General features: G+C 53.1%; 1 protein-coding gene across 1 annotated transcript; it reads left to right on the top strand.

Moving 5' to 3' along the window:
- The first annotated feature begins 799 nt into the window (after positions 1-799).
- Positions 800-22,870, top strand: LOC133340320 (uncharacterized). Its single transcript, XM_061548463.1, has 6 exons — positions 800-902; positions 3,804-3,911; positions 5,047-5,186; positions 10,846-10,942; positions 13,165-13,289; positions 21,023-22,870. The coding sequence occupies exons 1-6, from the start codon at positions 818-820 to the stop codon at positions 21,218-21,220; spliced, it is 753 nt and encodes a 250-aa protein (XP_061404447.1). The 5' UTR covers positions 800-817; the 3' UTR covers positions 21,221-22,870.
- Positions 22,871-23,717: the final 847 nt, after the last annotated feature.

Here is a 23,717-nt window from a genome sequence, read left to right as displayed (position 1 = left end):
ATATGTTCACAATTTCCTGACCTCTTGACGGAATGGTGTGATTTGTCTATGGGATTAAAAGTGATAATAATGTGTGATAGACATTAGTGCTACCACACAATTTCACAATTTGTCTTTCATATGACAGTTGGAGCGGTGTGGCGAATTGCTTTAGTTTTGCCGCAATCGCGTTATTGTGTGTTATAGGATTTCTGTGTGGGGTTTCACATTGGTTTTATGATTCACAGCAACACCAGTGTTAACCACAGTTTTACAATTGCCTTTCTTCACATTACAGTTGGAATGGTATGCATAATGGCTTAGTTTTGCCGTCATGGTGTTATAGGATGTTTTTAATATATAGGATTAAAAGCGTTTCGGTCTGTTATAGATCTTATTTTTAATGGGATTCACAGCGAAACGAATATCAAACGTCCAACCAACGTCTCCTGGTCTCTATCCCCATGCACTGAAAAACACCGCACGCGGAACGAGTAAAAGGGGTCGCTCGCGGGCGCTGTTGGGGTCTGGGTGGAGGGGGAGGGGCGGGGTGGGGATAGCGGTAGGGAGGGAGAGGGAAGGGAGGGGAATGAAGGAGGGATGGGGGGGGGTGAAGGAGGGATGGGGGGGGTGAAGGAGGGATGTGGGACTGAAGGAGGGATAGGGGAGGGAGGGAGGGATGGATGGGGAGGGAGGGAGAGATGGGTAGAGGGTTGGGAGAAGGGATGGGTGGGGTAGGTGGGGGAGGTGGAGTCAGGGAGGGGGTTGTCTCGACGCTGCTGGGTCGCGACTATAAAGGGGAGGGGAGGAGGGAGTCGCGAATGAGACCGCGGTCGCGATGTCGGGAGCGGAGCGCGTGGTGCTGGTGCTGGGAGGAGCCGGGGTCGTGGGATCCGGGGCCGTGCGCGCCCTGCTCGAGCGAGGTGAGAGGAGTGGGGGCGCCTCGTCGCGAACTCTTGAGTTGGTGAATTAGCACCAATCCTCACAGGTATGGCGGTGGAGTCCATCCCATGTGATTAGGGGTCCGCAACCAAAATAACAAGAAGCGACATTTAGATTTCGAATTCGGTAGAAAAAAACAACCTCAATCTTTCAAGAGCACCGCAATGCACTGTGTGGTGAATATGAGACGACGGTCCTTAATAAATAACGACACGGAGCAGTCCTTAAAGAGCCGCATTTGGCTCCGGAGCCGCAGGTTGTCGATCGCTGCCATTGATCATACCTGAGGCAGTGTGTCGTCACTACTTCTAGAGGGGGCCTCGTCACCGCCAATAGAAGGCGTCCCATCACGACCCCCTAAATATCGGGAGTTTACTGCCAGCACCTAGGGGGTATCATGGCAACCCCTCAATATATAGGGTCTCATCACCAGCACTTTGAAAATCCATATCCAAATTTTAGTCCAATCTCCGTCCACATTTGGTCTCACGACCACGGGATTCACGGTGGGATCCGTGACCTCAGTTCCAGCCGTTGGCTGTCACTTGACGCGGCGTCTGACACCATTGATGTGCCGCCCTGGCACAGGGGGCACCAGCTGCTACCTGCAGCGCCGCCTGGTGGCATAGCGGAGAGGGGCGGAAGGGGTCTGACGGCGGTATTGGTGATGATGCTTATAGTGTTGATTGGTGTGAGTAGACTATAAATATGTTTTTTTATTTGACCAGGTAAGGCCCACTGAGCTGTATACCTCTTTTTCATAAGTGACCTGGCCACGAATGATAGCTCAACGAAGTGGCCTATCGTGTGTGGAAATGTATGCTGTTGTGGTTATACTGTTGGTATACAAATGAGACAAACTATGGAACGAATCGAGCATTGATTGTACACGATTCGATGCATATATCGGGCGCATGAAGTACCGATAACTAAATGTTTAATTTGACCAAGTAAAGCCCACTGAGCTATGTAGCTCTTTTTCAGAAACGACCTGGCCACAAATAATAGCTCAGCGAGGTGGCTTATCATGTGGAAATTTATAGCAGCAAAATACTCTCAACGCGTGTTTCAAAATGTGTAGCGAAAAATCGGAGGACCCAGGGAACAAATCCACGCGACCACTGGGAGAACATGCCAACTCTAAATATACAACAAGCGTCAGGTTCGGAATAGAACCCACGACCTCCTGCATACCAGGCGAGGAAGTCAACATCTCGCCACTGCGGCGCCCAATGATAGAGACACAGAGACATTGAGAGAGAAACAGAGAGACGTACACATTGTCACGGGGAGACACAGAGTGACCAAGGCATTGGAAACACTCATAGACACAAAGACACTCAAATACTGAGAGTGACGGGGAGAGAGACGTACCCACGCACAGACACAGACACACAGGGAAACACGCAGAGAGACAAGAGGGCTCTGGAAATGTAAAGTTTAAAATTATGGACAGTATTTTATGGTACACATATCCAAAGGCTTCAGTATAACACTCATGAATCCACTTTCTGTACTGCCTTCTCCTATACTGAACACCACTCAGCCAACACAAGTTCGGGAGTTTCACAAATCTCTGTGCGATCCACCAACCCTTGCCTCCAAAGCGCTGGGTCGCAGACAAACGCCACATTGCCTGTTCGCCACGGTCATGGATGTGAAGCGCGTGGCACTCAACTGACCCTCACGCTCACAAATAGCAAGGGCTCCAATTGGACTCATCGCGCAAAAATCCACTGAAATAATTTACGCCGTGTAGGGTTCACGAGAGAAGTGGCATTGCCCAGGAGTGGTGGCGCTGTAGTTCGCACCCTGAGCTATTCCAAGCCACGGCTTCATTTCTTACTGAACATTGTCCGAGCCATCACTGGTAGACTAGAGTCAGTGGCACGTGGCTATTAGCCACATACATAGTAGGAGGTAGACTGAATGTGCTGTGCCGGGAGCGAAAATATTTCCCAGGTCAATGAACCGGACAGATCCAGCTGTCATGAAGCCCTGTCCCTCAGCCAGCGGCTAACGTCAGTGACGAGTCTCATCTGACCTGCTCCTGGCCGCCGGCACCCACAACCCACACTGGCCAGGGTGGTGAAGTATGGTCAAACAAGCCCTATGACTGGTGAGGCTCTCCTGGGTAAACAAGTGTAGTCATACTAATTGCATGGGGAGGCCTTCATCCAGCAGTGGATTGTACCTTTAAGCTCATTATCAATCACATTCTAGATTATCAAAAACGAGTGTTAAATACAAGTACGCTCAACTTTTGTTGACGATGAGTTTGCACGCTCTTCAGTGGAAGGTGTGGAGTTTGGAAATTAGCTCGTGAGTCGGATTGAGATCAATTGTGGCACGGTAGGACTATTGTGAAGGATGGCAACGGTGTGGGGAGGAGGTCTTCATACAGCAGTGGATCGACCATGGCTGCTGCTGATCAATAGTGTTAAATATAACCCAGCGGTGGCTATTGCAGGAACGCACACTCAATCCGTGTTTGTGTATTGGGTGTAAATATCTCTACAGCATTCCGAGAGCACATGAACGATTATCGCCGAGGACGGATTGCAGTTCGGGGACTTTGCACTTGCGGTGCGAGGTGTGATCAGGGATAGGGTCCCGTTTGAGCTCCTGTATCAATCACCAGCTGCTGCAAGCGGCAAGAGCTACAGCAATGACGAGCAACAGCAGCAGCATCAACTTCAGTCGCAAAGGAGCCCAAATTTGCTACCACGGTTGTCGATGATGGTGGTGGTGGTGGTGAACATATATTAACTCCGATTGTGATGAATATACACTCCTATTTATAATCAGGTAAAGACCCCAACATCATCATGGTGAATGCATGGAATCATGATTAATTGATGGTGGTGGTGATGATGATGTAGGTTTCCGTGTGGCTGTCATCTCGCGAGATGAGGCGCGGCTGGGGAAGCTCGCTGAGGACGTCCCGGAGAGCAGCAAACCCAGACTCGTGTCGCTCGTAGGGAATGTGGGTATGGGCCCAACATCACAACCATCGCTCAACATCAACATTGCCACCACCACCACTATCACCCAACTTCAACACCCTCACCGCCATCAACGCCATCATCAACACCAACTCCACCAACACTCTATCACCACCATCACCACGAACTCCACCATCGTCAACACTATCAATGCCATAACCATTCAAACATCGACGATCTGACCCTTACTCACTGACCTCACTGGCGACGTGAATATGCTCCACACCCTAATTCAGCAACATCAAAAACCTTAGCATCGTACACCTACAATCTGCACCACTACGAATATCAAAACCATCCCCCTCCAATACCCGTCTGCCCCATCTTCACCCCCACACCCCGTGTCTCCCCGTGTCATCCCGTGTCTCTTCCCGCGTCTCTCCCCGCGTCTCTCCCTGCGTCTCTCCCCCTGTCTCTCCCCGTGTCTCTCCCCGTCTCTTCCCGCGTCTCTCTCCGTGTATCTTCCCGTGTCTCTGCCCGTGTCTCGTCCCGTGTCTCTCCCCGTATCTATCCCCGTGTCTCTCCATGTGTCTCTCTCCGTGTCATCCCGTGTCTTTCCCCGTGTCATCCCATGTCTCTCCCCGTGTCTCGTCCCGTGTCACTCCCCGTGCCTCTCCCTGTGCATCTCCCCGTGTCATCCCATGTCTCTCCCCGCGTCTCGTCCCGTGTTTCTCCCCGTATCTCTCCCCGTGTCTCTCCCCAAGGTCTCCCCGTGTCTCCCCGTGTATCTCCCTATGTCTCTCCCCGTGTCTCCCCGTGTCATCCCGTGTCTCTCCCCGTGTCTCTCCCCGTGTCTCTCCCAGTGTCTCTCCCAGTGTCTCTTCCCGTGTCTCTCCCCGTGTCTCTTCCCGTGTCTCTCCCCGTGTCTCTCCCCGTGTCTTTCCCCGTATCAACTCGTGTCTCTCCTCGTGTCTCTCCCCGTGTCTCGTCCCATTTGTCTACCCGTGTCTCATCCCGTGTCTCTTCCCGCGTCTTCTCCCCGTGTCTCTTCCCGCGTCTCTCCCCGTGTCTCTTCCCGGGTATCTCCCCTTGCTTTCTATCCCCATATCTCTCCCCGTGTCAATCCGTGTCGTTTCTCCCCGTGTCTCTCCCCGTGTTTCCCATTAACGTGGGACCGCAGGCTCGGAGCGCGGAGCCGAAAAGGCTCGCACCGCGCTGCTGGCGGCCGCTCCCGTCATCACGGACATCGTCTCGTGTCTCGGCTTCAGCTGGTGGCAGGGGGGGTCCCTCCTCGACCAGGACCTGGTTGAGCTGCAGCGGGTGGGTGAGGGGAACCACAGGGGACTCACGGGGGACCCACGGGGAACCCACGGTGACTCACAAAGCCCTGGGGTCATAATGAGACGATCTCCGCCCTTCTGTCCATGTTCATTACGATACCAGTTTTGTGCCAGGTCTTTTCGGCATGATGGAACCTTTGCGACATTTGAAGCTCATGACCGTTAGACATTTTAACAGCACCTTTGTCACTCCAATGCTCCGTGTTGGTAATTGGGGGTTTGTTTAATTATACTTCACTCTGCTCGGTGGTAAGGATTGGTGAAGGCAAAGAGGCCTAGGAACGGTTCGGACCAGGACTCACGGTTCGAATCGAGCGGCTGCCCGGGTTAATACTAGGGTACGTATTAATCCGTAATGACACTACGCGCCGTCCGCTTCACTTTGGACGTCAGAGATCCCTTGACGTTATTCGCTAGAGTAGGCCATTGTGTACCGGCATCAGGGCCCAAATTCACCAACTAAAAAATCATCGACAAATTACTCAATTTGGGATTATATGTAGCAGCAAGCATTGCCCCCGACTGGCTCCCACGCACCCAGTGACCCATTCAGTCACTCACCACTGCATATGATATTTCTCCTGGTATCTTGAGTTCTCGACCGGTAAAAAAAAAATCAACTTGAACTTGAACCACAACTGCGATAAAGTGTGGAATAATAATTTGAGGAAGACAACATTGTGTGCAACCAGACAACTCGTTATGAACACAAGAAACCAACTTGTGAAAATCTAGCAGACATAACCCGGAGCTGGTACGTGTTGGCATACCACAGGTACAGTTCAAATACATCAAAAAAGGCATCATGATGAACACGTAGGCTTTCGTGGCCAATATCATCCATAATAAAGGGTTTTTTTGGTTAGGTTAGATTGCCTAAATATATACATGTGTTGTTAAAATCCGCCACCACCCGTAATGCGCATGCCTAATGTACGTTGACCCCCCTCCCGCCACTTTGCGCAAGAGCGCAGAAGCATGATCACCACATCTACGCCTCTACATAAGGAACGAAACAGTAGACTTCTCCACAAATCTGGCTGTCGCCTGATGAAGCTAGTTGTAATTCCTGGCGAAACGTCGAACTCAGATTGTAAATGTTGTGGCTTGGCTCTCCAACACACCAGTGTGATGTACTAGTGACGAATTGGCATGTTCTGTATACGTGACAACCCTTACTAGTTGGCTGCGTCGGGTGGTGGCGGGTTTAAAAGACACATTTATATATTTACGCGATCTAACCCAAAAAAAAACTTCTATTATGGACATCATGATGACTTAAAACATTGCGTTGTTAAGAATCAATTGGGTAATACTAAAGTCGTGCAAAATTGAAATGTATTCGAGTCTAAATACAAAGCAATACCACACCTTAATAACTGTAACTAGTGAAATGCACCTGCTACTTAACGGGTAGAAGCAATAATCTAGTGATAACTGTAATCTTTATGACCGTGACTGCATATCACGCCACGTGTGGTGATGGAATAAACTCGTGAACGTGACCTTCACATGCACGTGCACGCACACTCACGCTACACACACTCGCACGCTACACACACTCTACACACAAGCACGCTACAACAACAACAACCGCCATTCGCCACTAAGTGGTGGTGATAGCACCACGACGCTTGTGCAAGGCTATGTGCACGTTGAGGCCACGTGAAGTGTCGAACGCCCACTGGCAGGAGGTCACGGGGCAGACCCAGGTGCCACAGGTCGACTGACTGACCCATGCACCCGTTTAGCCCCTTCGATCCCGCCGAACAAAAGCTGTTTAGGCATGCGGTGGCTGGGAATGTGGGCTACATGACCCAGCCAACGCAGCCTTGCCTGCCGGAGTAGCTCACCGATGGGACTTTGTCCAGATCTTTCAAGGATTTGTGAGCTCCTCACACAATCCAGCCTCATTAAACCCAGGATGAATCGTAGGTAGGCCAGCCTAAATGTTTCTAACCGACAAAGATTTTCCATTAGGGGGGTCCACGTTTCGTAAGCGTAGAGAATGGAGGGAATGACTGTGACCGAGAAGACCTGAAGCTTCGTGCGTAGCGACAGACCAGGTAGGTTCCACACAGCGTTATGCAACCGATGAAAATATAATTTCGCTCGACTGATTCGGAGTGAGACCTCTGCTGTCAAACCGGAGCCAGTCATGAGCACACTGCCCAGGTATGGGAAACTCTCCTCTCTCTCCACAACTGCCCTATCACCAATTGGGAGTTGTGGGGGTGGAGTGTCCGATGGTACAAAATACCCAGGCAGGTACTTAGTTTTGATGGGGCTGATGGTAAGGCCCCACCTCTTAGTAGCAAGCTCCAGGTTCAGCAGCAGCACCTCCAACTCCTCCTCTGAGTGAGCAGCAATGACCAGATCTTCGGCATATATAACATGGTTGAGCAATAGGGAGCCATCCCTTGACCGCACCTGCGCATCGATCAGCCTCCCATTGTATCTGTACAAGATGGAAATTCCTCCGGGACAGCTATTGAAGGCTTCACGAACTATGTGGTCGAAATAGATGAAAAATAATGTGGGAGCCAGAGGACATCCCTGTCGCACCCCAAGGTGAACAGGGAATGGCTCCGACTCCCGGCTACGTGGTTTTACTCGGGCCCGCTCACCATCATGAAGGTCCTTAATGATCGTGAGCAGAGGGTCAGGGACTCCGAAAGCACGAAGAATAACCCAGAGCCCAGGCCTACTGACCAGGTCAATAAAGCAGAGATGTAGGTCTTGTTGAAATTCCCTACACCTCTGCTATAGCAGACGGACAGAAAATATGGCATCTGTGCAGGACCGCCCTTTCCTAAAACCGCATTGGGGCTCCGCAAGCCTCTCCTAAGCATGCCTGGCAAGGTGATGTTGAATAATCCTTGTCAGGACCTTTCCCGCCACACTGAGGAGTGAGATGCCTCTGTAGTTGTTACAGTCTGTGCGGTCCCCCTTCTGAAAGAGGGGGACCACCAGGGCATCCTTCTAATCCTGCGGAACCGGTCCAGTGGTCTAGGCTGCTGTTATGATGTCATGTAGGGCAGTTTGTGCACAAACGCTACCCTCCCTCAGCATTTCGCTTGGGAGATCATCTCTGTCCGGTGCCTTTCTCAGACTCCGGAGCGCCTTCAGTACTTCCTCAACAGATGGCACCTCAGCCAGCCACTCACAGGGGTTTACTTCTTCTTCCAAAGTTTGAGGCACTGCAGCCTCAGCAGGGTCATCCCCACTTTGTCCCATGATGTTCTTCATGCTAAGGGATTTCCCCTCCCCCAGGACCTCACATAATTGCTCAGAAAATCTGCAAACCTGTTCCTGGGGGTCGGAGATTAGATCACCATTCTTTCCCCTAATGATGGTAATAGGTGTGGCGCTGTAGGTTACTTTTTTGATGGCGTTATAGAGCGATTTGTGGTCGTGGTCCATTTAGGCAGACTCCATCTCCTCAGCAACCTGCGACCACCACCCATCCTTGCAGCCTCACGGCTCTCCGAACCTCCGAGTGAAGGCTGCGGTAAGCCTCCTCATTCTCTGATGTGGGATGCTGCAGACGGTGAGAGTGGGCCTGTCGCTTTTTCTCACCCAGCCTGAACACCTCCTCTGTCAGTCAGGGTCTCTGGGGAGGTCTGGACCGTGTACCCAAATCAGCCATTGCAGCTGCATGAGCCACAGTCCTAAACCTTGCCCATTTCCCCTCGACATCAGGAGGAGTGGGGGATGATGCCAACCCCAGCCATGATGAATTCTCACTTGCAACTTTCATCAGCTAGCTGAGACCATGCCACTATGGGTTTGAATGGGGGCCTGGGTGTACACCCACCACTGGAGTGGAAGAATGGCAGGCACATCTTACAAATGACAAGTCGATGGTCAGTGTGCAGATCATCTCCATGGTAGGTCCTGGTGTCAAGGAAATGGGCCGGCATCAGCTGTTCCATCACTATATAGTCCAGCAGATGTTCTTCCTTGGACCCGGCATGCATCCATGATGTTGTGTAGATGCGCCGATGCCAGAACAGTGTGTTGGTAATTACAATCCCATGGGCTGCACAAAAATCTAGCAGCCTCCTGCCGTTGTCATTGAGCTGATCTGGCCCATGCCTTCCAATCACTCCAGACCAGGTATCAGCATCATGACCAACTCGGGCATTGAAGTCACCCAACAAGATGACTCTATCCCGAGGGGCCACTTTAGCTAGCACCTGTGACAGGTCAAAGAAGGCATCTGACTCATCGGCCTTGCCTGCACCCCTCCACGGATGTTCGTCTTTGGTGGGGGCATAAGTAACCACGACTACCACTCCTCGCCTCAGGTTGATGGGAAGGCAAGCCAAAAGTAGCCTGGGGCTTACAGCTTCCCACACCTCTCCGCCACGCTCCCACGCCTCCTTAATTATTTTGTTCAGAAGAAGAGCCACTCCCTGTTGTTTGGCAGTCTCCTGCCCCGAGTAGAGGACTGTCCACCCCTCATGGTGGCAGGAGCCAGAGCCGTTTCACTGGACCTCCTGAATACCACAAAGATCCGGGCGGTACCGGTCCAGATCCCGACAGAGGAGTGGCAGCCTCTCCTCCACAGTGAGCATTCGAACATTCCATGTGGCCACCCGTAGTGGTTTTTTTGTTGTTTTTGGAAGAACCCCAAGGGTAAGGATGCAGTCTCCTGGCTCCGCCAAATTGGGTTTGGCCTGGAGACGTCATAGACGCCTGTCCCCCCGGGGCCTCCGGCACAAGCTTAATTACATTTTTAAATCCTGGTTTGGTGGTAATGAATTAATTGAAGGTGGAAGGTTTACCAGCCCCTCGCACCCGTCCAGAGCCCCTATTTAGCTGCTGTAGTGGTTACAAACGCCATGAGGGGAATGGTCAATCTAAATTGGCCTTCCCCCCACGGCACTGCCCACCACAGCGTTGCCGTCCGGCACCAACGAGGAGGTAGGGGGTTGTTTTTGCCGGACAATAAACACGCTACACACACTCATGCTACACACACTCTACACACATGCACGCTACATACCCTCTACACACACGCACGCTATACACAATCTACACACACTCACGCTACACATACGCACGGTACACACACTCGCGCTACACACACTCTACACACACTCTACACACACTCACGTTACACACACACAGACACCCACCATACATACGCATGCACGCACGCGAGCCCACAGATTTTTCCTGTCTGGGGTGAGGAAAACCCTGCACACGATACATCTGAGCAATGAACTCGACAAGGGGACATTGCTTCATACATTCATCTGGACATGGCGAAGAAGCTCGCATGCTTCGAAGACCTCGGTAAACTATGCTGGATAGGGGCATCTGTACCAGTCAGGTGCTCAGCGAGAGGTCCGATACATTTGACCTCCTTTACAAACCCGCAATGACCAGCGTGGTGAAGTCTGGTCAAACAACAACGACAACAACCCAGCATGGGGAGGCCCTCATCCAGCAGGGGATTAATCATTGGTGATGATGACAATGATGACGATAGTCTGTTTCCGTCTTGTTATTTTTAGTACGTGCCAATTACGATGACTGCCGCTGCATTCTGCTGCTGCTCTTACGGATAAATGATGACGATGATAACAGCCTCTGGAACCCCTCTCCGCTGGAACCCCTCTCCCTCCCAGGTTTTCCAAGACCTCCTTTTCAGCACCTTCACCGCGTGGAAAGTCTTCTTTCCCCTCGTCAGGGCGAACCCGAGTGGCTCCTACACCTTCGTGACAGGTATTCACTCCGAGCCGTTCTGTCGTGCTGGGACCCTCTGTAAATAATAATTGCAGGCCACGTGCATAGCCACCACGTGCATAGCCACCACTAGCATAGCCACCACCATGCATAGCCACCACCATGCATAGCCACGACGTGCATAGCCACCACGTGCATAGCCACCACGTGCATAGCCACCACCATGCATAGCCACCACCATGCATAGCCACGACGTGCATAGCCACCACTTGCATAGCCACCACCATGCATAGCCACCACCATGCATAGCCACGACGTGCATAGCCACCACTTGCATAGCCACCACCATGCATAGCCACCACCATGCATAGCCACCACCATGCATAGCCACGATGTGCATAGCCACCACGTGCATAACCACCACCGTGGATATCCACCACCGCCCAACTGAACGAGCGCACAGGGGCTCACTCACTCACAGGGGCTCACTCACTCACAGGGGCTCAATTACGAGTCCAACATGGGAGCCCAAAGGGGTCCAGGTGGTGCCAGTAGCACAGTGAGTGGCACGGGCCCTGGTGCTATAAATCAAATGAGCGCCCCCCCACCACCCCCCTGTCCAATTTCGCCTTCTCTTCATAGTCCGGTACCAGGGCACCTCCGGCCCATGGTCCTCGATGCAGTTGCACTGCCTGCGCACTAGTCGATAACTGCGGGTAGCGGCTTCTAGGTGCATAATGAAACCGAATGGAGAAGCCCGGCACGTGATGCAAAACGTCGGACATCGTGCCAAACAACGCAGTATAATCCGAAAACTCGGAGTGTGTTTCTGGCTGCCTTAGATTTTTTTGTTCACATTTAGTTAAATTTTGTGCAGTTTTCTCCATTGCCTCTATTTACCTATTCTGGTCATTTCCTTTCTACATATTGTCAGATTTCCTTGGACAGTGAACATTTTAAAGTGCGATTCACCATCGGTATGTTCAGTTTAAATGAAAGTAACTTTTAAATATTACGCACTTTAAATGACGGCGTTTCACACGTCTCAAAGGGTTAATTTCATCTCCGGATTAAATTGAGGGGAGCGACCGGCTGACTGACATTGGAGAGCGGGATCAATCCTCGTAACGACACAACGCAGATTTCAGTCACAACTTTTAAAGCAACAACTTTACACGCACCCCACATCTTTCTTGCAGATGGAACATATTTTCGTCGGCAGTGGCGCGCGAATACAAATATCAAAAAGCTCCCCCACACTGGCCTTAAAAGATAAAATATACACAGGCATTATACCCCTTATAGCGCTGTCCTCTTGTGACGCTGTTTCGTTATGGCGCTCTTTGTCCTGGACGAGAATTCCTGTTGCGAAAAATTCCTGCACGTTTCAAAATTCCTGCGTGAAGCGCGACACTGCCGCTTTCCCTCTTGACATTATCGCGTGTCCTGTCCCCAAACAGCCAACGACCCAATCGCGTTTATAGTTACAGCAGCCTACTCATCACCTTTGCCAATTGTAAACGTGACAGCAGTGGATGCCTTAGCGCTCCCGCGAGCAAGCCTGCCTCGCTTGGTTTCCGGGGGGCGGTGGGGGCTGCACGTGGGAACCCACCCTTGAAAGGAGCTCGACAAACTCCCACATGGGCCCAGATTTTGCTCCCACACAAAAGACAAAGATCCCCCGTCTAGCCTTGACAGACTGTTGGGGCAAGTGTTGTGACTGAGCACTGTGAAGGCCAGCACGGCACACGAGGGGCTGGGTGGCCAGCACCACGCTCAAACCGCCTTTGTCTCCCGAGTGGCGATGTTTACACACCGCACCAGGTACTCATTTGAGGATAAGTCGACCCAGGGGAGGTCCATAACCGGTTCAGAGAATCGTCACTGGTGTTGGCCTTGAGCGGGAATCTAACTCGGGTTGCCGAGTTTGTAGCACAGCGTGCTAACCGTTGCACTCCTGCTCCCCACCCATACAACTCGCATGTAGACACATGTCTACGTGTCATTCAAAGTTATTATTTGTATTCATAAAATACTTTAATACATTTATCATATAACGGTATCACAATTAAGGCAATGACGCTGTTTCGTATAGCCCTCCTTTTAGCAAGAAGGCATCCTGACCACTATAAGGGGGTATGCCTGTAATAGGTCACGTTTCGGCCAATGGCCTTTTCCATGGCACGTTTGCTAAACGTGTTGAGGTTTAGGTGAATCCTCGATGTGGCTGACCACACAAGGCCCCACCTCCTCTGCCGCAGGCGGCGCGGGAGACCGACTCCTCACGGCCGGCACCGGCTTCCTGACGGTGGGAGCCGCTTCGGTGCTCGCGTTCAGCAAAGTGGTGCGCGAAGAGTACAGCGACGCGGCCTGCGCCATCAACGAGGTGACACGCTCAAGCACGCACGCACGTCCCCGGGGCGTACACAAGAGTCGGGAGACGTTACACACGCATGTGCATATTCCCACAGTGCACACCCAAGAGTAACACGCACATATGCCCATGCACACTCAGCGCGCAACAGGGACTAAGAGAGACAGACAGAACCATGCGCTCTAGACTTACACACTCGTGCCTGTGCACATTTTTTTAGGGTGCACCCAAGGTGCAGACACTCACACAATACCAATAATACCAATACCCGCCATTCGCCACTAAGTGACAGTGACGTCACCACGGCACCTGTGCCAGGCCAGGTGCACTTTGAAGCCACGTGAAGTGTCGAAGGCTCGCTGACAGGTCTCGGGACAGACCCAGGTGCCATGGGTTGGCTGACTGAGATGACCGGTAGATGTGTAGAGGTGTTACGGGAGGGCGAACAAACACACCAGGGGTGGTTATGCCCGCACGCGGAAGGATGCTTACATCCACGTCCGCATCGTTTAGCCTGGGGGGCTGAAACGGCGCTGTGATCCCCCACGGCCCCACCCCTTGAGGGGGGAGTTGCTATATAAGGCGGTGAGCCGGTGGGCTCGGGGTTCGGTGTTTAGCTTAAACCAGTGAAAAAGGAAGACCGGCTAGATAGGCCCTGGGACTCCCCTGGATCGCCGTCCTTCTAAGGACCGACCAGGGCAAGCCAGTGGCGTGGCCCCAGGAGCCCAGAGCCGATGTTCTAGTAAGAGCCGGTCTGGGGACTCAGGGTACCGTAATCCCAGCTTGGCCAGAGCTGGATCAGCTAGCCTCCCCTAGCTCTGTAGTGGAGGACCTGGGAGTAAGCTAGCCAGGATAGAGATCGTGGGATCTCCCTGTTAGACGGGTGAAGGGGCCGATACCCCTTCGAGTGTTGTATACCTTGGCCTGTATAGAGTGGAACGGTTAATAAATAAGTGTGCCTCCGACTACGTCGTCCAAGTCTCGTTGAACCTACTACAACTGGAGTCAGAAGTGGTCTTCTAAAGATGGACACAAGACGGACGGCTCGTACCAAGGAACCTGGGGAGGAGGACAACTCGCCCGACTCAGAGCCTGAACTCGCCGAGGGTGAGTTCGAGCAACCAGGGCCAAGTCTGCCGATACCGCAGCAGCCGGACGGCTGGGGACCGTCGGCTGACGGGTTGAGGGTGGCTCACTCCTGCCTGGCGGAGCTACTCTACGTGGCAGCCGCCACGCTGGAGGAAATCAATCACCTGGGGGTTGGAGGAGCAGCACGGGGCAACGTCGGACAACACGCGACGCCAGTTCCCGCCATTTCAACGGGGCTGGAGGTTGGATTTGCCGCCATCAGTACAGTAGGTGCTGAGGGCGGGGCCGGGTCACGTCATGTGACCGACAGTCGCCGACCAGAAACCGCCACGTCATCAACAGCGGCCGACGGCGGTGAACGCCAATCAGCGGCCAGCGCATCACCAGTGGTGCGACTGCTGATGGCGTCTGCCGTTCCCGCCGACACTGAACAGATTGACGGGAACGACGGTTGGCGATCTACGGCTGCGGAGGCCTCGTTCCAGCAGCGATTGCCAGTCCTCAAAGAGTTTGTGGCGGAAGACGGCGACTGGGGAGCCTTCCAAAGACGTTTCCTCGCCCACCAAGAAATGTCGCGATGGACGGACGACGAGGCACTACGCGCGCTGCCAGGGACGCTGGACAGTGATGCCCTCGCCACCCTCACTACGGCACCAAGATCGGCGCGCGCCACGCTGCAGGTGGCGCTTCGACTCCTGTCTGCAGTCTACGGTCCACCTTCTGACTGCAGACAGCTGTTTTACGATCGTCAGCGGGGTGCCAAGGAATCGCCCCTGGCATACGGCATGGCTCTCCTGGCCCTGGCGAAGACGGCTTTCCCGCGGATGGACGAGGAAGGGGTGGACGCTATGGTGGCTGAGAAGATATTGCTGTTGGTGGATGATTTGGACATCGTCGTCTTGGCGCAAGATGACAAGGAGATGTGTTCCCTGCGGGCCGCACGGCACATCCACGCAAACTTGCTGTCCCAGCGTCGCAAGGCCAGCAAGGCGGCGGCCAGACATACCGTGGCTGCCACCACCCTCCCATCGGAAGAGGTCTGCGCTGTGGGTCGCCCGACGGAGTGGAGATCCGGGGGATGGCCAGCTCGGGATGGGCCGAGCCACCAAGATCAACCCACGCCGTCTGGGGCGCTCACGCGGTGCTACAACTGTGGCCTCCGGGGCCATGTGGCTTCAGGATGCCAGGCTCCTCGACAGCGCGGTGCGACGCCTCAGCCGGACGACGCGCCTCTACCCAAGGCTCCACATCAAACTCCGGCAAGTCGTGGCACCCCACATGTTTGGCCTACGCACACACCTGTGACATACTCACGCACTGCAACGAACGTGGATCAGAAATTGGCTGTCATTGCGTCGAAATGTCCCGCGATGGGGAGGGCGTTCCAACCGGGCCAGTGGTCTGAGTTGGCCCATCGCGTTGTTGCCGCGTCGGCGGGGTCGTCGGTCGTTGTGGGGCATATTGATGGGGTTGAGGTGCGGGTCTCAGTTGATAAGGGAGCATCGGCGACAATTGTGTCCGATTTAATTTATAACATTCTCCCCGTTCAAAGCCGTCCTTTGCTCCCCGTTGATGTTCCGTACTATGCGGCCAACGGGGGCTCGCTGGGCATTATCGGACAGATCCGCGCGCAAATTTGTATTGGGGACATCAAATTATCCGGGCCGGTATTGGTCTCCTCCTCGCTGGCAGTTCCGCGCCTGTTGGGGACAGACTTCTTGGCCAAAATGCCAATTTGAATCTTGATCGACCAAGGTTGCATCGAACTCCTGTCGGGCCGACATATGATGTTCTTGTCCTCCCCCGCTACTGTCAGTACGACATTTGCGACGGTACAAGCATTTGCTACGAGGACGGTACGCATACCGCCGGGGGCTCAGATGCTCGTGCCTCTTAGGCTGCGTCGACCATTCGATTGGGGATCGGGGTGTTCTGTTGGGACCGTCTAGGGCCGGGGTCAACGAACCTGATTTGGTAGCGGCCCAGACCATTGTGAAAGGGGACAGGGACCCCTTCATCGCGGTCCTCAATGTTGGGTTGCGAACGGCTGTGGTTCCTCAAGGGACCGTGCTTGCGCACGCAACGCTGGTACTCTGTGAGGAACCGGTCCATTGGACAAGTGAGCACCGCTCCTCCATCGCAACCGCATTCGGACCGTGATGAGGGGTGGCTGGATGCGCTTTGCCCGGGATCATCGGACCTGTCCGACTCGCAGCGTGATAAGCTACGAACCATTCTGCGCGATTTTTCCGACGTTTTTAGTCGACATAAATATGATATTGGCTGTACTAAACTGCTGCGACACCATATTGACATGGGTGACAGCGCACCAATCCGCCAAAATCCTTTTCGGTTGAGTCCCGCCGAAAAGGATCATGTCAAATCGGCTGTAGACGACATGCTAGCTGCTGATATTCTATCCCCTTCTACCAGCCCTTGGGGTGCACCCATCGTATTAGTTAAAAAACACGACGGCTCCTTGCGGTTTTGTGTTGATTTTCGTCGGCTAAACAAGATCTCCGTAGCCGACGCATATCCGCTCCCTCGGATGGATGAATTGCTTGATGCCCTGGCGGGGGCGCGGTTCTTCTCCACATTGGATTTACTGTCAGGGTTCTGGCAGCTCCCTCTGGATGAGGAATCTAAACCTAAAACAGCTTTCCGTATGCCGCACGGCCTATTCCAATTTAACCATTTGCCGATGGGGCTCCACTCAGCGCCGGCGACTTTCCAGCGATTAATGGAATTGGTCCTGGCTGGGTTGCAATGGAATTCTTGTTTGATTTACTTAGACGATATCGTCTTTAGTAAAACATTCGACGAACACCTCCAGAGGTTGCGGGCTGTTTTCCTCAAAATGCAGGCTGCTAATTTGAAATTCAAGCCGCAGAAATGTCATTTGCTCTGCGAATCGGTGCGGTATTTGGGCCACATTGTCGGACGGTCAGGTATTGCCACAGATCCCGCCAAAACGCAATGTGTCAGTTCCTGGCCGACTCCCACCTCGGTGGGGGAGGTCAGGAGTTTCATTGGATTCACGTCGTATTACCGACGGTTTGATGGTTGGAGATTCTCCAAGATTTCGAGACTACATATCGTAAGGGTGTTCGCCACACGAACGCAGATGCTCTGTCACGTTTGCCGCCCACCTCCGAGTGCGCTTGCCTCCTGGGTTCGGGGCATTGCAGACCTCCGAATGTGATCTCTGAATCAGTCCTTGCGGCCGCCGCTGATGCGCCTTCAATTGCGGGTCCTATTGAGCAAGAAGGGAGGGATTGCTGGGATTGTCTGTTGCGGAGTGGGGGCGCCTCCAAATGGAGGACACCTCTCTCCTCGCGTTGCGCCGTCGCATCGGTGGATCTGGTCGGGGGGTGGAAAATGTCGACTCGTGGGGGTTGTTCCAGGGTCTCTTGATGCATTGGGACGGGAGATCCCGCCGCCACCGGCTGGTGGTGCCTTCCACACTGAGGGGTAGAGTGGTGTGGGCTGCTCACGAGCGACTCCTGCACCTGGGGACTCACAAAACCCTTGCCATGCTCCAGCTGGATTTTTCTTGGCTGGGCATGGCAAGGGACGTGGATGATCTTATAGGATCTTGTACTCAGTGTGTGCAACGGAAGCCACCAGCAAGGGGTCCAACCCACCATTGCAGTCTATCAAGGTTTCCCGGGTTAATGAAATCGTCATGCTTGATATTTTGGGGCCATTCCCCGCTACACCTAGGGGAAATAAATACCTATTGACCAGGGTGGAATATTTTACGCGATGGCCTATGGCCTGGCCCCTCACCAACCAGTCGGCAGCAGCCATCGCGGAGGCCTTTGTCCAGGGCTACGTCCTCGACAAAGGTACTCCGGAGCGGCTACTGACCGACCAGGGAAAACATTTCTCGAGTAAGCTTCTCCACGAAGTGTGCGAGCTCCTGGGTACGAAAAAAATCCGTACCTCCCCATATCATCCGCAAACTGACGGGATGGTGGAGCGTCTGCATTGGACTATCACGTCCATGCTGTCCCAACAGGTGTCTGAATCCCAGACCGACTGGGACCTTCATATTTCGGGGGTTTTGGCGGCCTACAGAATGGCTCCTCATGCGGCGACCGGATGTTCGCCCTTCTTCCTAATGTACGGTCGCGAGGCTAACCTGCCTGTCGCGACTCAGCTGCGGATCTCCGCGCTGCATGCTAAATCCAAATTGGCCGACCATGTCAAATTCAACATTGCTAAAGTAACAGAGGCGCGGGAGGCAGCCATCCAAAATTCAGACCTCCGCCAGAGGGCGAATGAAAGGCTCAAGCTGGGCCGGGTGCATGTGCTCCAGTGGAAACCGGGTGACAAGGTGTGGTTGCACTGTCCCCAAGTTCCGCTGGCGACCTCGTCCAAGCTGTTGCGGCCGTGGCAGGGGCCCATGGAAGTAGTGCAGGTCTTGCAGCCACAATGTGTACGTATCCGGTGGGGGAAGCGTCGTTGGTTCGTGCACCCCTCGCGGTTGAAACCATTCGTTGCGCCCCATGTTCCTACTCCACACACACATGGCTAAACATGTGGGGGGTCCACTGATTTCCGGAGTCCGACTTCGCTGCATTCACCTGACTTACCACTGACTGTTCCGCTTCCAGATGCACCAGGATTGACATGCTCGCGACTGCCAACCCCTCCCGGGGGGGTCGGGGGTCGCTCGTCGGCGACGCCAGACACTCTCGCACCCCAACTATTGACACCCACTGCTGGGCCGGCCGGGGCTGCCCATTGTGACGCCAAAATGCGCAGACTTTTGTGAGGTTGGCCGCTCGTGCTGGCCTGGCTGGGGTCGCAGGGGTGGGGGGGACTTTGAAATTGTACATATGTTGTTTTTTTACGGGATGGGGTATTTATTGGGGTGGTGTGTCGGGTTATTTTTCTCTCTCTCGATTGTTGTTGTTGCTGTTGTTGTTGCTGCACACGGGATTGAGGGGGGATGCATTTTTATTGTGGATTTTGTTGCAGCCGAGACGGCTGCGGGCTGTACAGGGGGGGGGGGGTGATGTAGAGGTGTTACGGGAGGGCGAACAAACACACCAGGGGTGGTTATGCCCGCACGCGGAAGGATGCTTACATCCACGTCCGCATCGTTTAGCCTGGGGGGCTGAAACGGCGCTGTGATCCCCCACACCCCACCCCTCGAGGGGGGAGTTGCTATATAAGGTGGTGAGCCGGTGGGCTCGGGGTTCAGTGTTTAGCTTAAACCAGTGAAGAAGGAAGACCGGCTAGATAGGCCCTGGGACTCCCCTGGATCGCCGTCCTTCTAAGGACCGACCAGGGCAAGCCAGTGGCGTGGCCCCGAGAGCCCAGAGCCGATGTTCTTGTAAGAGCCAGTCTGGGGACTCAGGGTGCCGTAATCCCATCTTGGCCAGAGCTGGATCAGCTAGCCTCCCCTAGCTCTGTAGTGGGATGACCTGGGAGTAGGCTAGCCAGGATAGAAATCGTGGGATCTCTCTGTTAGACGGGTGAAGGAGCCGATACCCCTTCGAGTGTTGTATACCTTGGCCTGTATAGAGTGGAACGGTTAATAAATAAGTGTGCCTCCGACTACGTCGTCCAAGTCTCGTTGAACCTACTACAGATGCACCAGCTTTACCCCCCACTGTGCCACCTTGCTGTTGTGAGTTTCGCTCCTCTGCTCTCCGTTGTTGCTGGAGGGTAACTGCCTTCAACTGCCCAGCAGCATCCTTCACGAGCCTCCTCCGTAGAGGCTGATCTTGACACTGCTGGTACCAGCCGTCGGCAAGTCCACTCAGCTCCACATCCTTCTGTACCGCATCAGTCCATCTCTTCTCCAGCTTATGTTGTGCCCGGTTAGCCCCCTCTATGCGGCCAAACAGAAGCTGCTTGGACATGCGGTGGCTTGGCATGCGGGCTACATGCAATGCAGCCTTGCCTGCCGAAAGAGCTCACTGATGGGAATGTGTCCATATCTTTCGACGATCTGTGAGCTCGTCACAAAATCCAGCCTGGTTAAATCCAGGATGGATTGTAGGCATGTTAGCCTGAATATTTCTAACTGGCGCAGATGTTCCATTAGAGGGGTCCACGGCTCACATGCATAGAGAAGGGAGGGCATGACTGTGGCCAAGAAGACTCGAAGCTTCGTGCGGAGTGACAGACCAGGTAGCTTCCACACAGCATTGCGCAGCCGATGAAAAGATGTCGCTCAACTAATTCGGAGTGAGGCCTCTGCTGTCAAACCGGAGCTGGTCATAAGCACACTGCCCAGGTATGGTAAACTCTCCACTCTCTCCACAACTGCTCCATCACCAATGGGGAGCTGAGAGGGTGGAGTGTTTGGTGGCACAAAATACCCAGGCAGGTGCTTAGTTTTGGTGGAGCTGATGGTAAAACCCCACCTCTTAGTGGCACACTCCAGGTTCAGCAGCAGCGCTTTCAACTCCTCCCTGAAACACACACGTGCATATTTACATGGTGTACCCAAGAATCTGAGGGAAAGGATCCACACGGACATTTACATGGTGCATCTAAGACCCGGAGGAACAGACGGACACATACACAGCCACAAAGTGCACTCACAAATAAAAACACGCATTTGGTCGGGTGTACCACCCCTGTCCGGCGTCGCAGCGGCCGTCCTCTCACCCGTGTGGCCGTGGTGCTGCCCGCAGGTGAAGATCAACATGGGTGTGGTGCCGCCGGGGCGCGTGTGCCCGGGCTACGTGGACCACCGCGCCATGGGCCACGCGCTCGCCGCCGTGGTGGCCACGCACGGGGGCACCGGCCGCTTCGTGTGCGTCAGCTCCACCGAAGACGTAGAGGCCGTGCAGGCCACTGGCGGTGCCACCGCTACCACCGGCTCCACATGAGCCAAGGCCAGCTGCTCGTCCTCATAGGCCCGTGGCGAGCCCTCCCCATAAGTTCCATCCGTTCCTCCAGCCCTAGCAAGCCAAACCAATAGAGCCACTTAATTATAGATTAGAGATATAATCGTGTCCTTTATTTACCCAGGAAAGCCTCGGTCTCAAAACAAGTAGGAACAGTTCTTGAGATATCTTGCTTGGTGTGGGAGGAGTCTGGAGTATCTGGAGAAACCCCACCACGTATATTAGGGCAAATATACTTTTAACTCCGCATACATTAAATCCCTTGTTGTATTGCCATCTCCCGGCCACGTTGCAACCCCACATCTACAAGCCATGATATTCCCAGGCAGTCCTCACCTCGTTTTCTGACAAGGCTCGACCCTTGCTTAGCTTCTGAGATCCGCAGATATTGGGTGCATTCAGTCACACGGGTTCCAGTCTTCGCAACATCCATCTTGTCATAATTCCCGTGCATGTTTTTATATCTAGTGGAAATGCGTGCGTGTATTCACCTGATACACTCACCCCAATTATGCGATTTCCTGTTTTGAGTTTGGAGACATGGTCACATCAGTTTTTAACTAGATACTTAGTGAGAAAACCTCCGTTCATAAATGAACGCAGAATTAAATCAAGACGAGGAGTTTACTCTTGAAGGGGAGACCAGGTTTTGGCGATTGAGGAGGTGGGAAGTGGGCGATGGTGAGAGGCAGTAGAGAAGGCCCGGGTGCTAGTCCCAAATATACCCATCTCCATGACTGCGTTTCCACAACTCCAGCCATCAAGCTCCACCATTGTTCTTTCGCAATTCATAATTCATAAGCTTTCTCCATTAAAATACAAATTGAGTCTACACGCGCGTGATAATTTGAATTTACGTCCGATGCGACGCACGCTGCCGAATGAACTCGCATGCATGTGTGTGTACAAATGGTACGCCCAGACACAGAGTACCAGTTAAAATTATGTGTACATGTCCCATTGTGATGTAGGGTATGCACACTGAAACTGTGTGTCCCACATGGTGTTGGCCACACACTCCATCGTGTGCCATTGCCGTCTTTTATAGGTGCTCGCTAACAGCACTTTCCTCAACAGTCTGCTGAAGACTATATATGGGGGATGTTTTTATTTGTGTTTCCCACATGACCCCACATGGCAGAGAGCACAGCAGTAAATTAAATTAACATGGGACGACCACTGAAGAGCTCGAACCAATGAGTGGAGAAGGATGGAGCGTCTGCTTCAAATCTGTGACAAGTGGAGGTATTGGGCTGTCTCGGCGTGTCAGTTGTGTCAGTGATATAGGACGAACTAAAGGACCGAGCGTCTCAAGCCGTATTACATGTTAACCAATAATTAGGACGCGTGCAAGGCGCATAGATTACAAAAATGTGTTTGATCGAAGACTGCTAAAATACCCAAAATTTACGTAGCGATACGCGCGTTGTGGTTGGGTGGAAGTGAGAGGGCTTTGGAGCTTTTGGAAATCGTGGAGTGGAACCGCGGGTGGGGAAGATGAGACACAAGGCACGTGCGTTCGGTCCCGTGGCAATGGGGGCAAGGAGCGCCCAGCCCCGCCCCGTCCAGCTCCCACCACCTGATTGGCTCAGGGCAATGACGTCACATCGCTCTATGATTAAGACCGGAAGCGGGTCGATCTCTTCACAATTCTGGCAAAAATCGCCCAATGAAGCCTGGATGTGTGGCACATTAGGAATGGACCACTATTTTAATGATTTCCTTGTGCAGCAAGGGAGTAAAGTGTGGTTTTGTGAAAGTCATTATGTGCTGTGCAATACATCAATGCACGTGTACACCAGCATGCGATAACGGAGTTGGGCCTGTAGGGGGCTGGCAGGGTTATTGATTAACCGCACTTGGACACCAGCTACACGGTTAATGGCGACTCGGTTGAGGATTACTGTGTGACACGTGCTGTTGCATTTTACAGATTAACCACAATAAATGTGTTTGCCCTCGATTTGGAGCACCTGCCCACGACCTTCATTTCGAGTGTGCAACAGATGTAATCACCAGTGCAACGTCACAGTACTCAAAATATTAGCAATGTTGTGCTAAGCTAGTAACTAATTGGCACGTTTTGTTTACATCAAACCTTACTAATTGGCTGTGTCGGGTGGTGGTGGGTTAAGGATACATTTATATTTACGCAATCTAACCCACAAAACCCCCTTTATTATGAATATTGATTGCAAAAGGCCGACTACGTGTTAAATCCCACCATCCTGTCCGCCTCTCACACCGACCGCATATGGGGCAAAGGCTCACGATGTCCACGTGACTCGTCGTGGAAAATGTTGGAACTCTGGACCACTAAGCTGATGTCCCTAATTGCAACCGTATAACTTTGGCAACTATGTAAAACTATGGCGATCAAGTAACCGTGGCAACTGTGTAAGCATTGCAGCTGTTAATGCAACCGCTGTGTAAAAATGCAGCTACCGCATTAGAGACACTAGCGAGGTAATCACGGCAA

Source organism: Lethenteron reissneri, chromosome 9 (assembly GCF_015708825.2).
Source record: "Lethenteron reissneri isolate LAM-NWPU_2019-01 chromosome 9, ASM1570882v1, whole genome shotgun sequence".
In the NCBI taxonomy this organism is placed as follows: Eukaryota; Metazoa; Chordata; class Hyperoartia; order Petromyzontiformes; family Petromyzontidae; genus Lethenteron; species Lethenteron reissneri.
This window is presented reverse-complemented; position numbering and strand designations above follow the sequence as displayed.

Bases quoted from the DNA above. Each gene is read 5' to 3' on its own strand.
- LOC133340320 (XM_061548463.1), top strand. From the start codon at position 818: ATGTCGGGAGCGGAGCGCGTGGTGCTGGTGCTGGGAGGAGCCGGGGTC. The intron at 903-3,803 runs GTGAGAGGAGTG...ATGATGATGTAG, and splicing joins GCGCGCCCTGCTCGAGCGAG to GTTTCCGTGTGGCTGTCATC. The intron at 13,290-21,022 runs GTGACACGCTCA...TGCTGCCCGCAG, and splicing joins CGGCCTGCGCCATCAACGAG to GTGAAGATCAACATGGGTGT.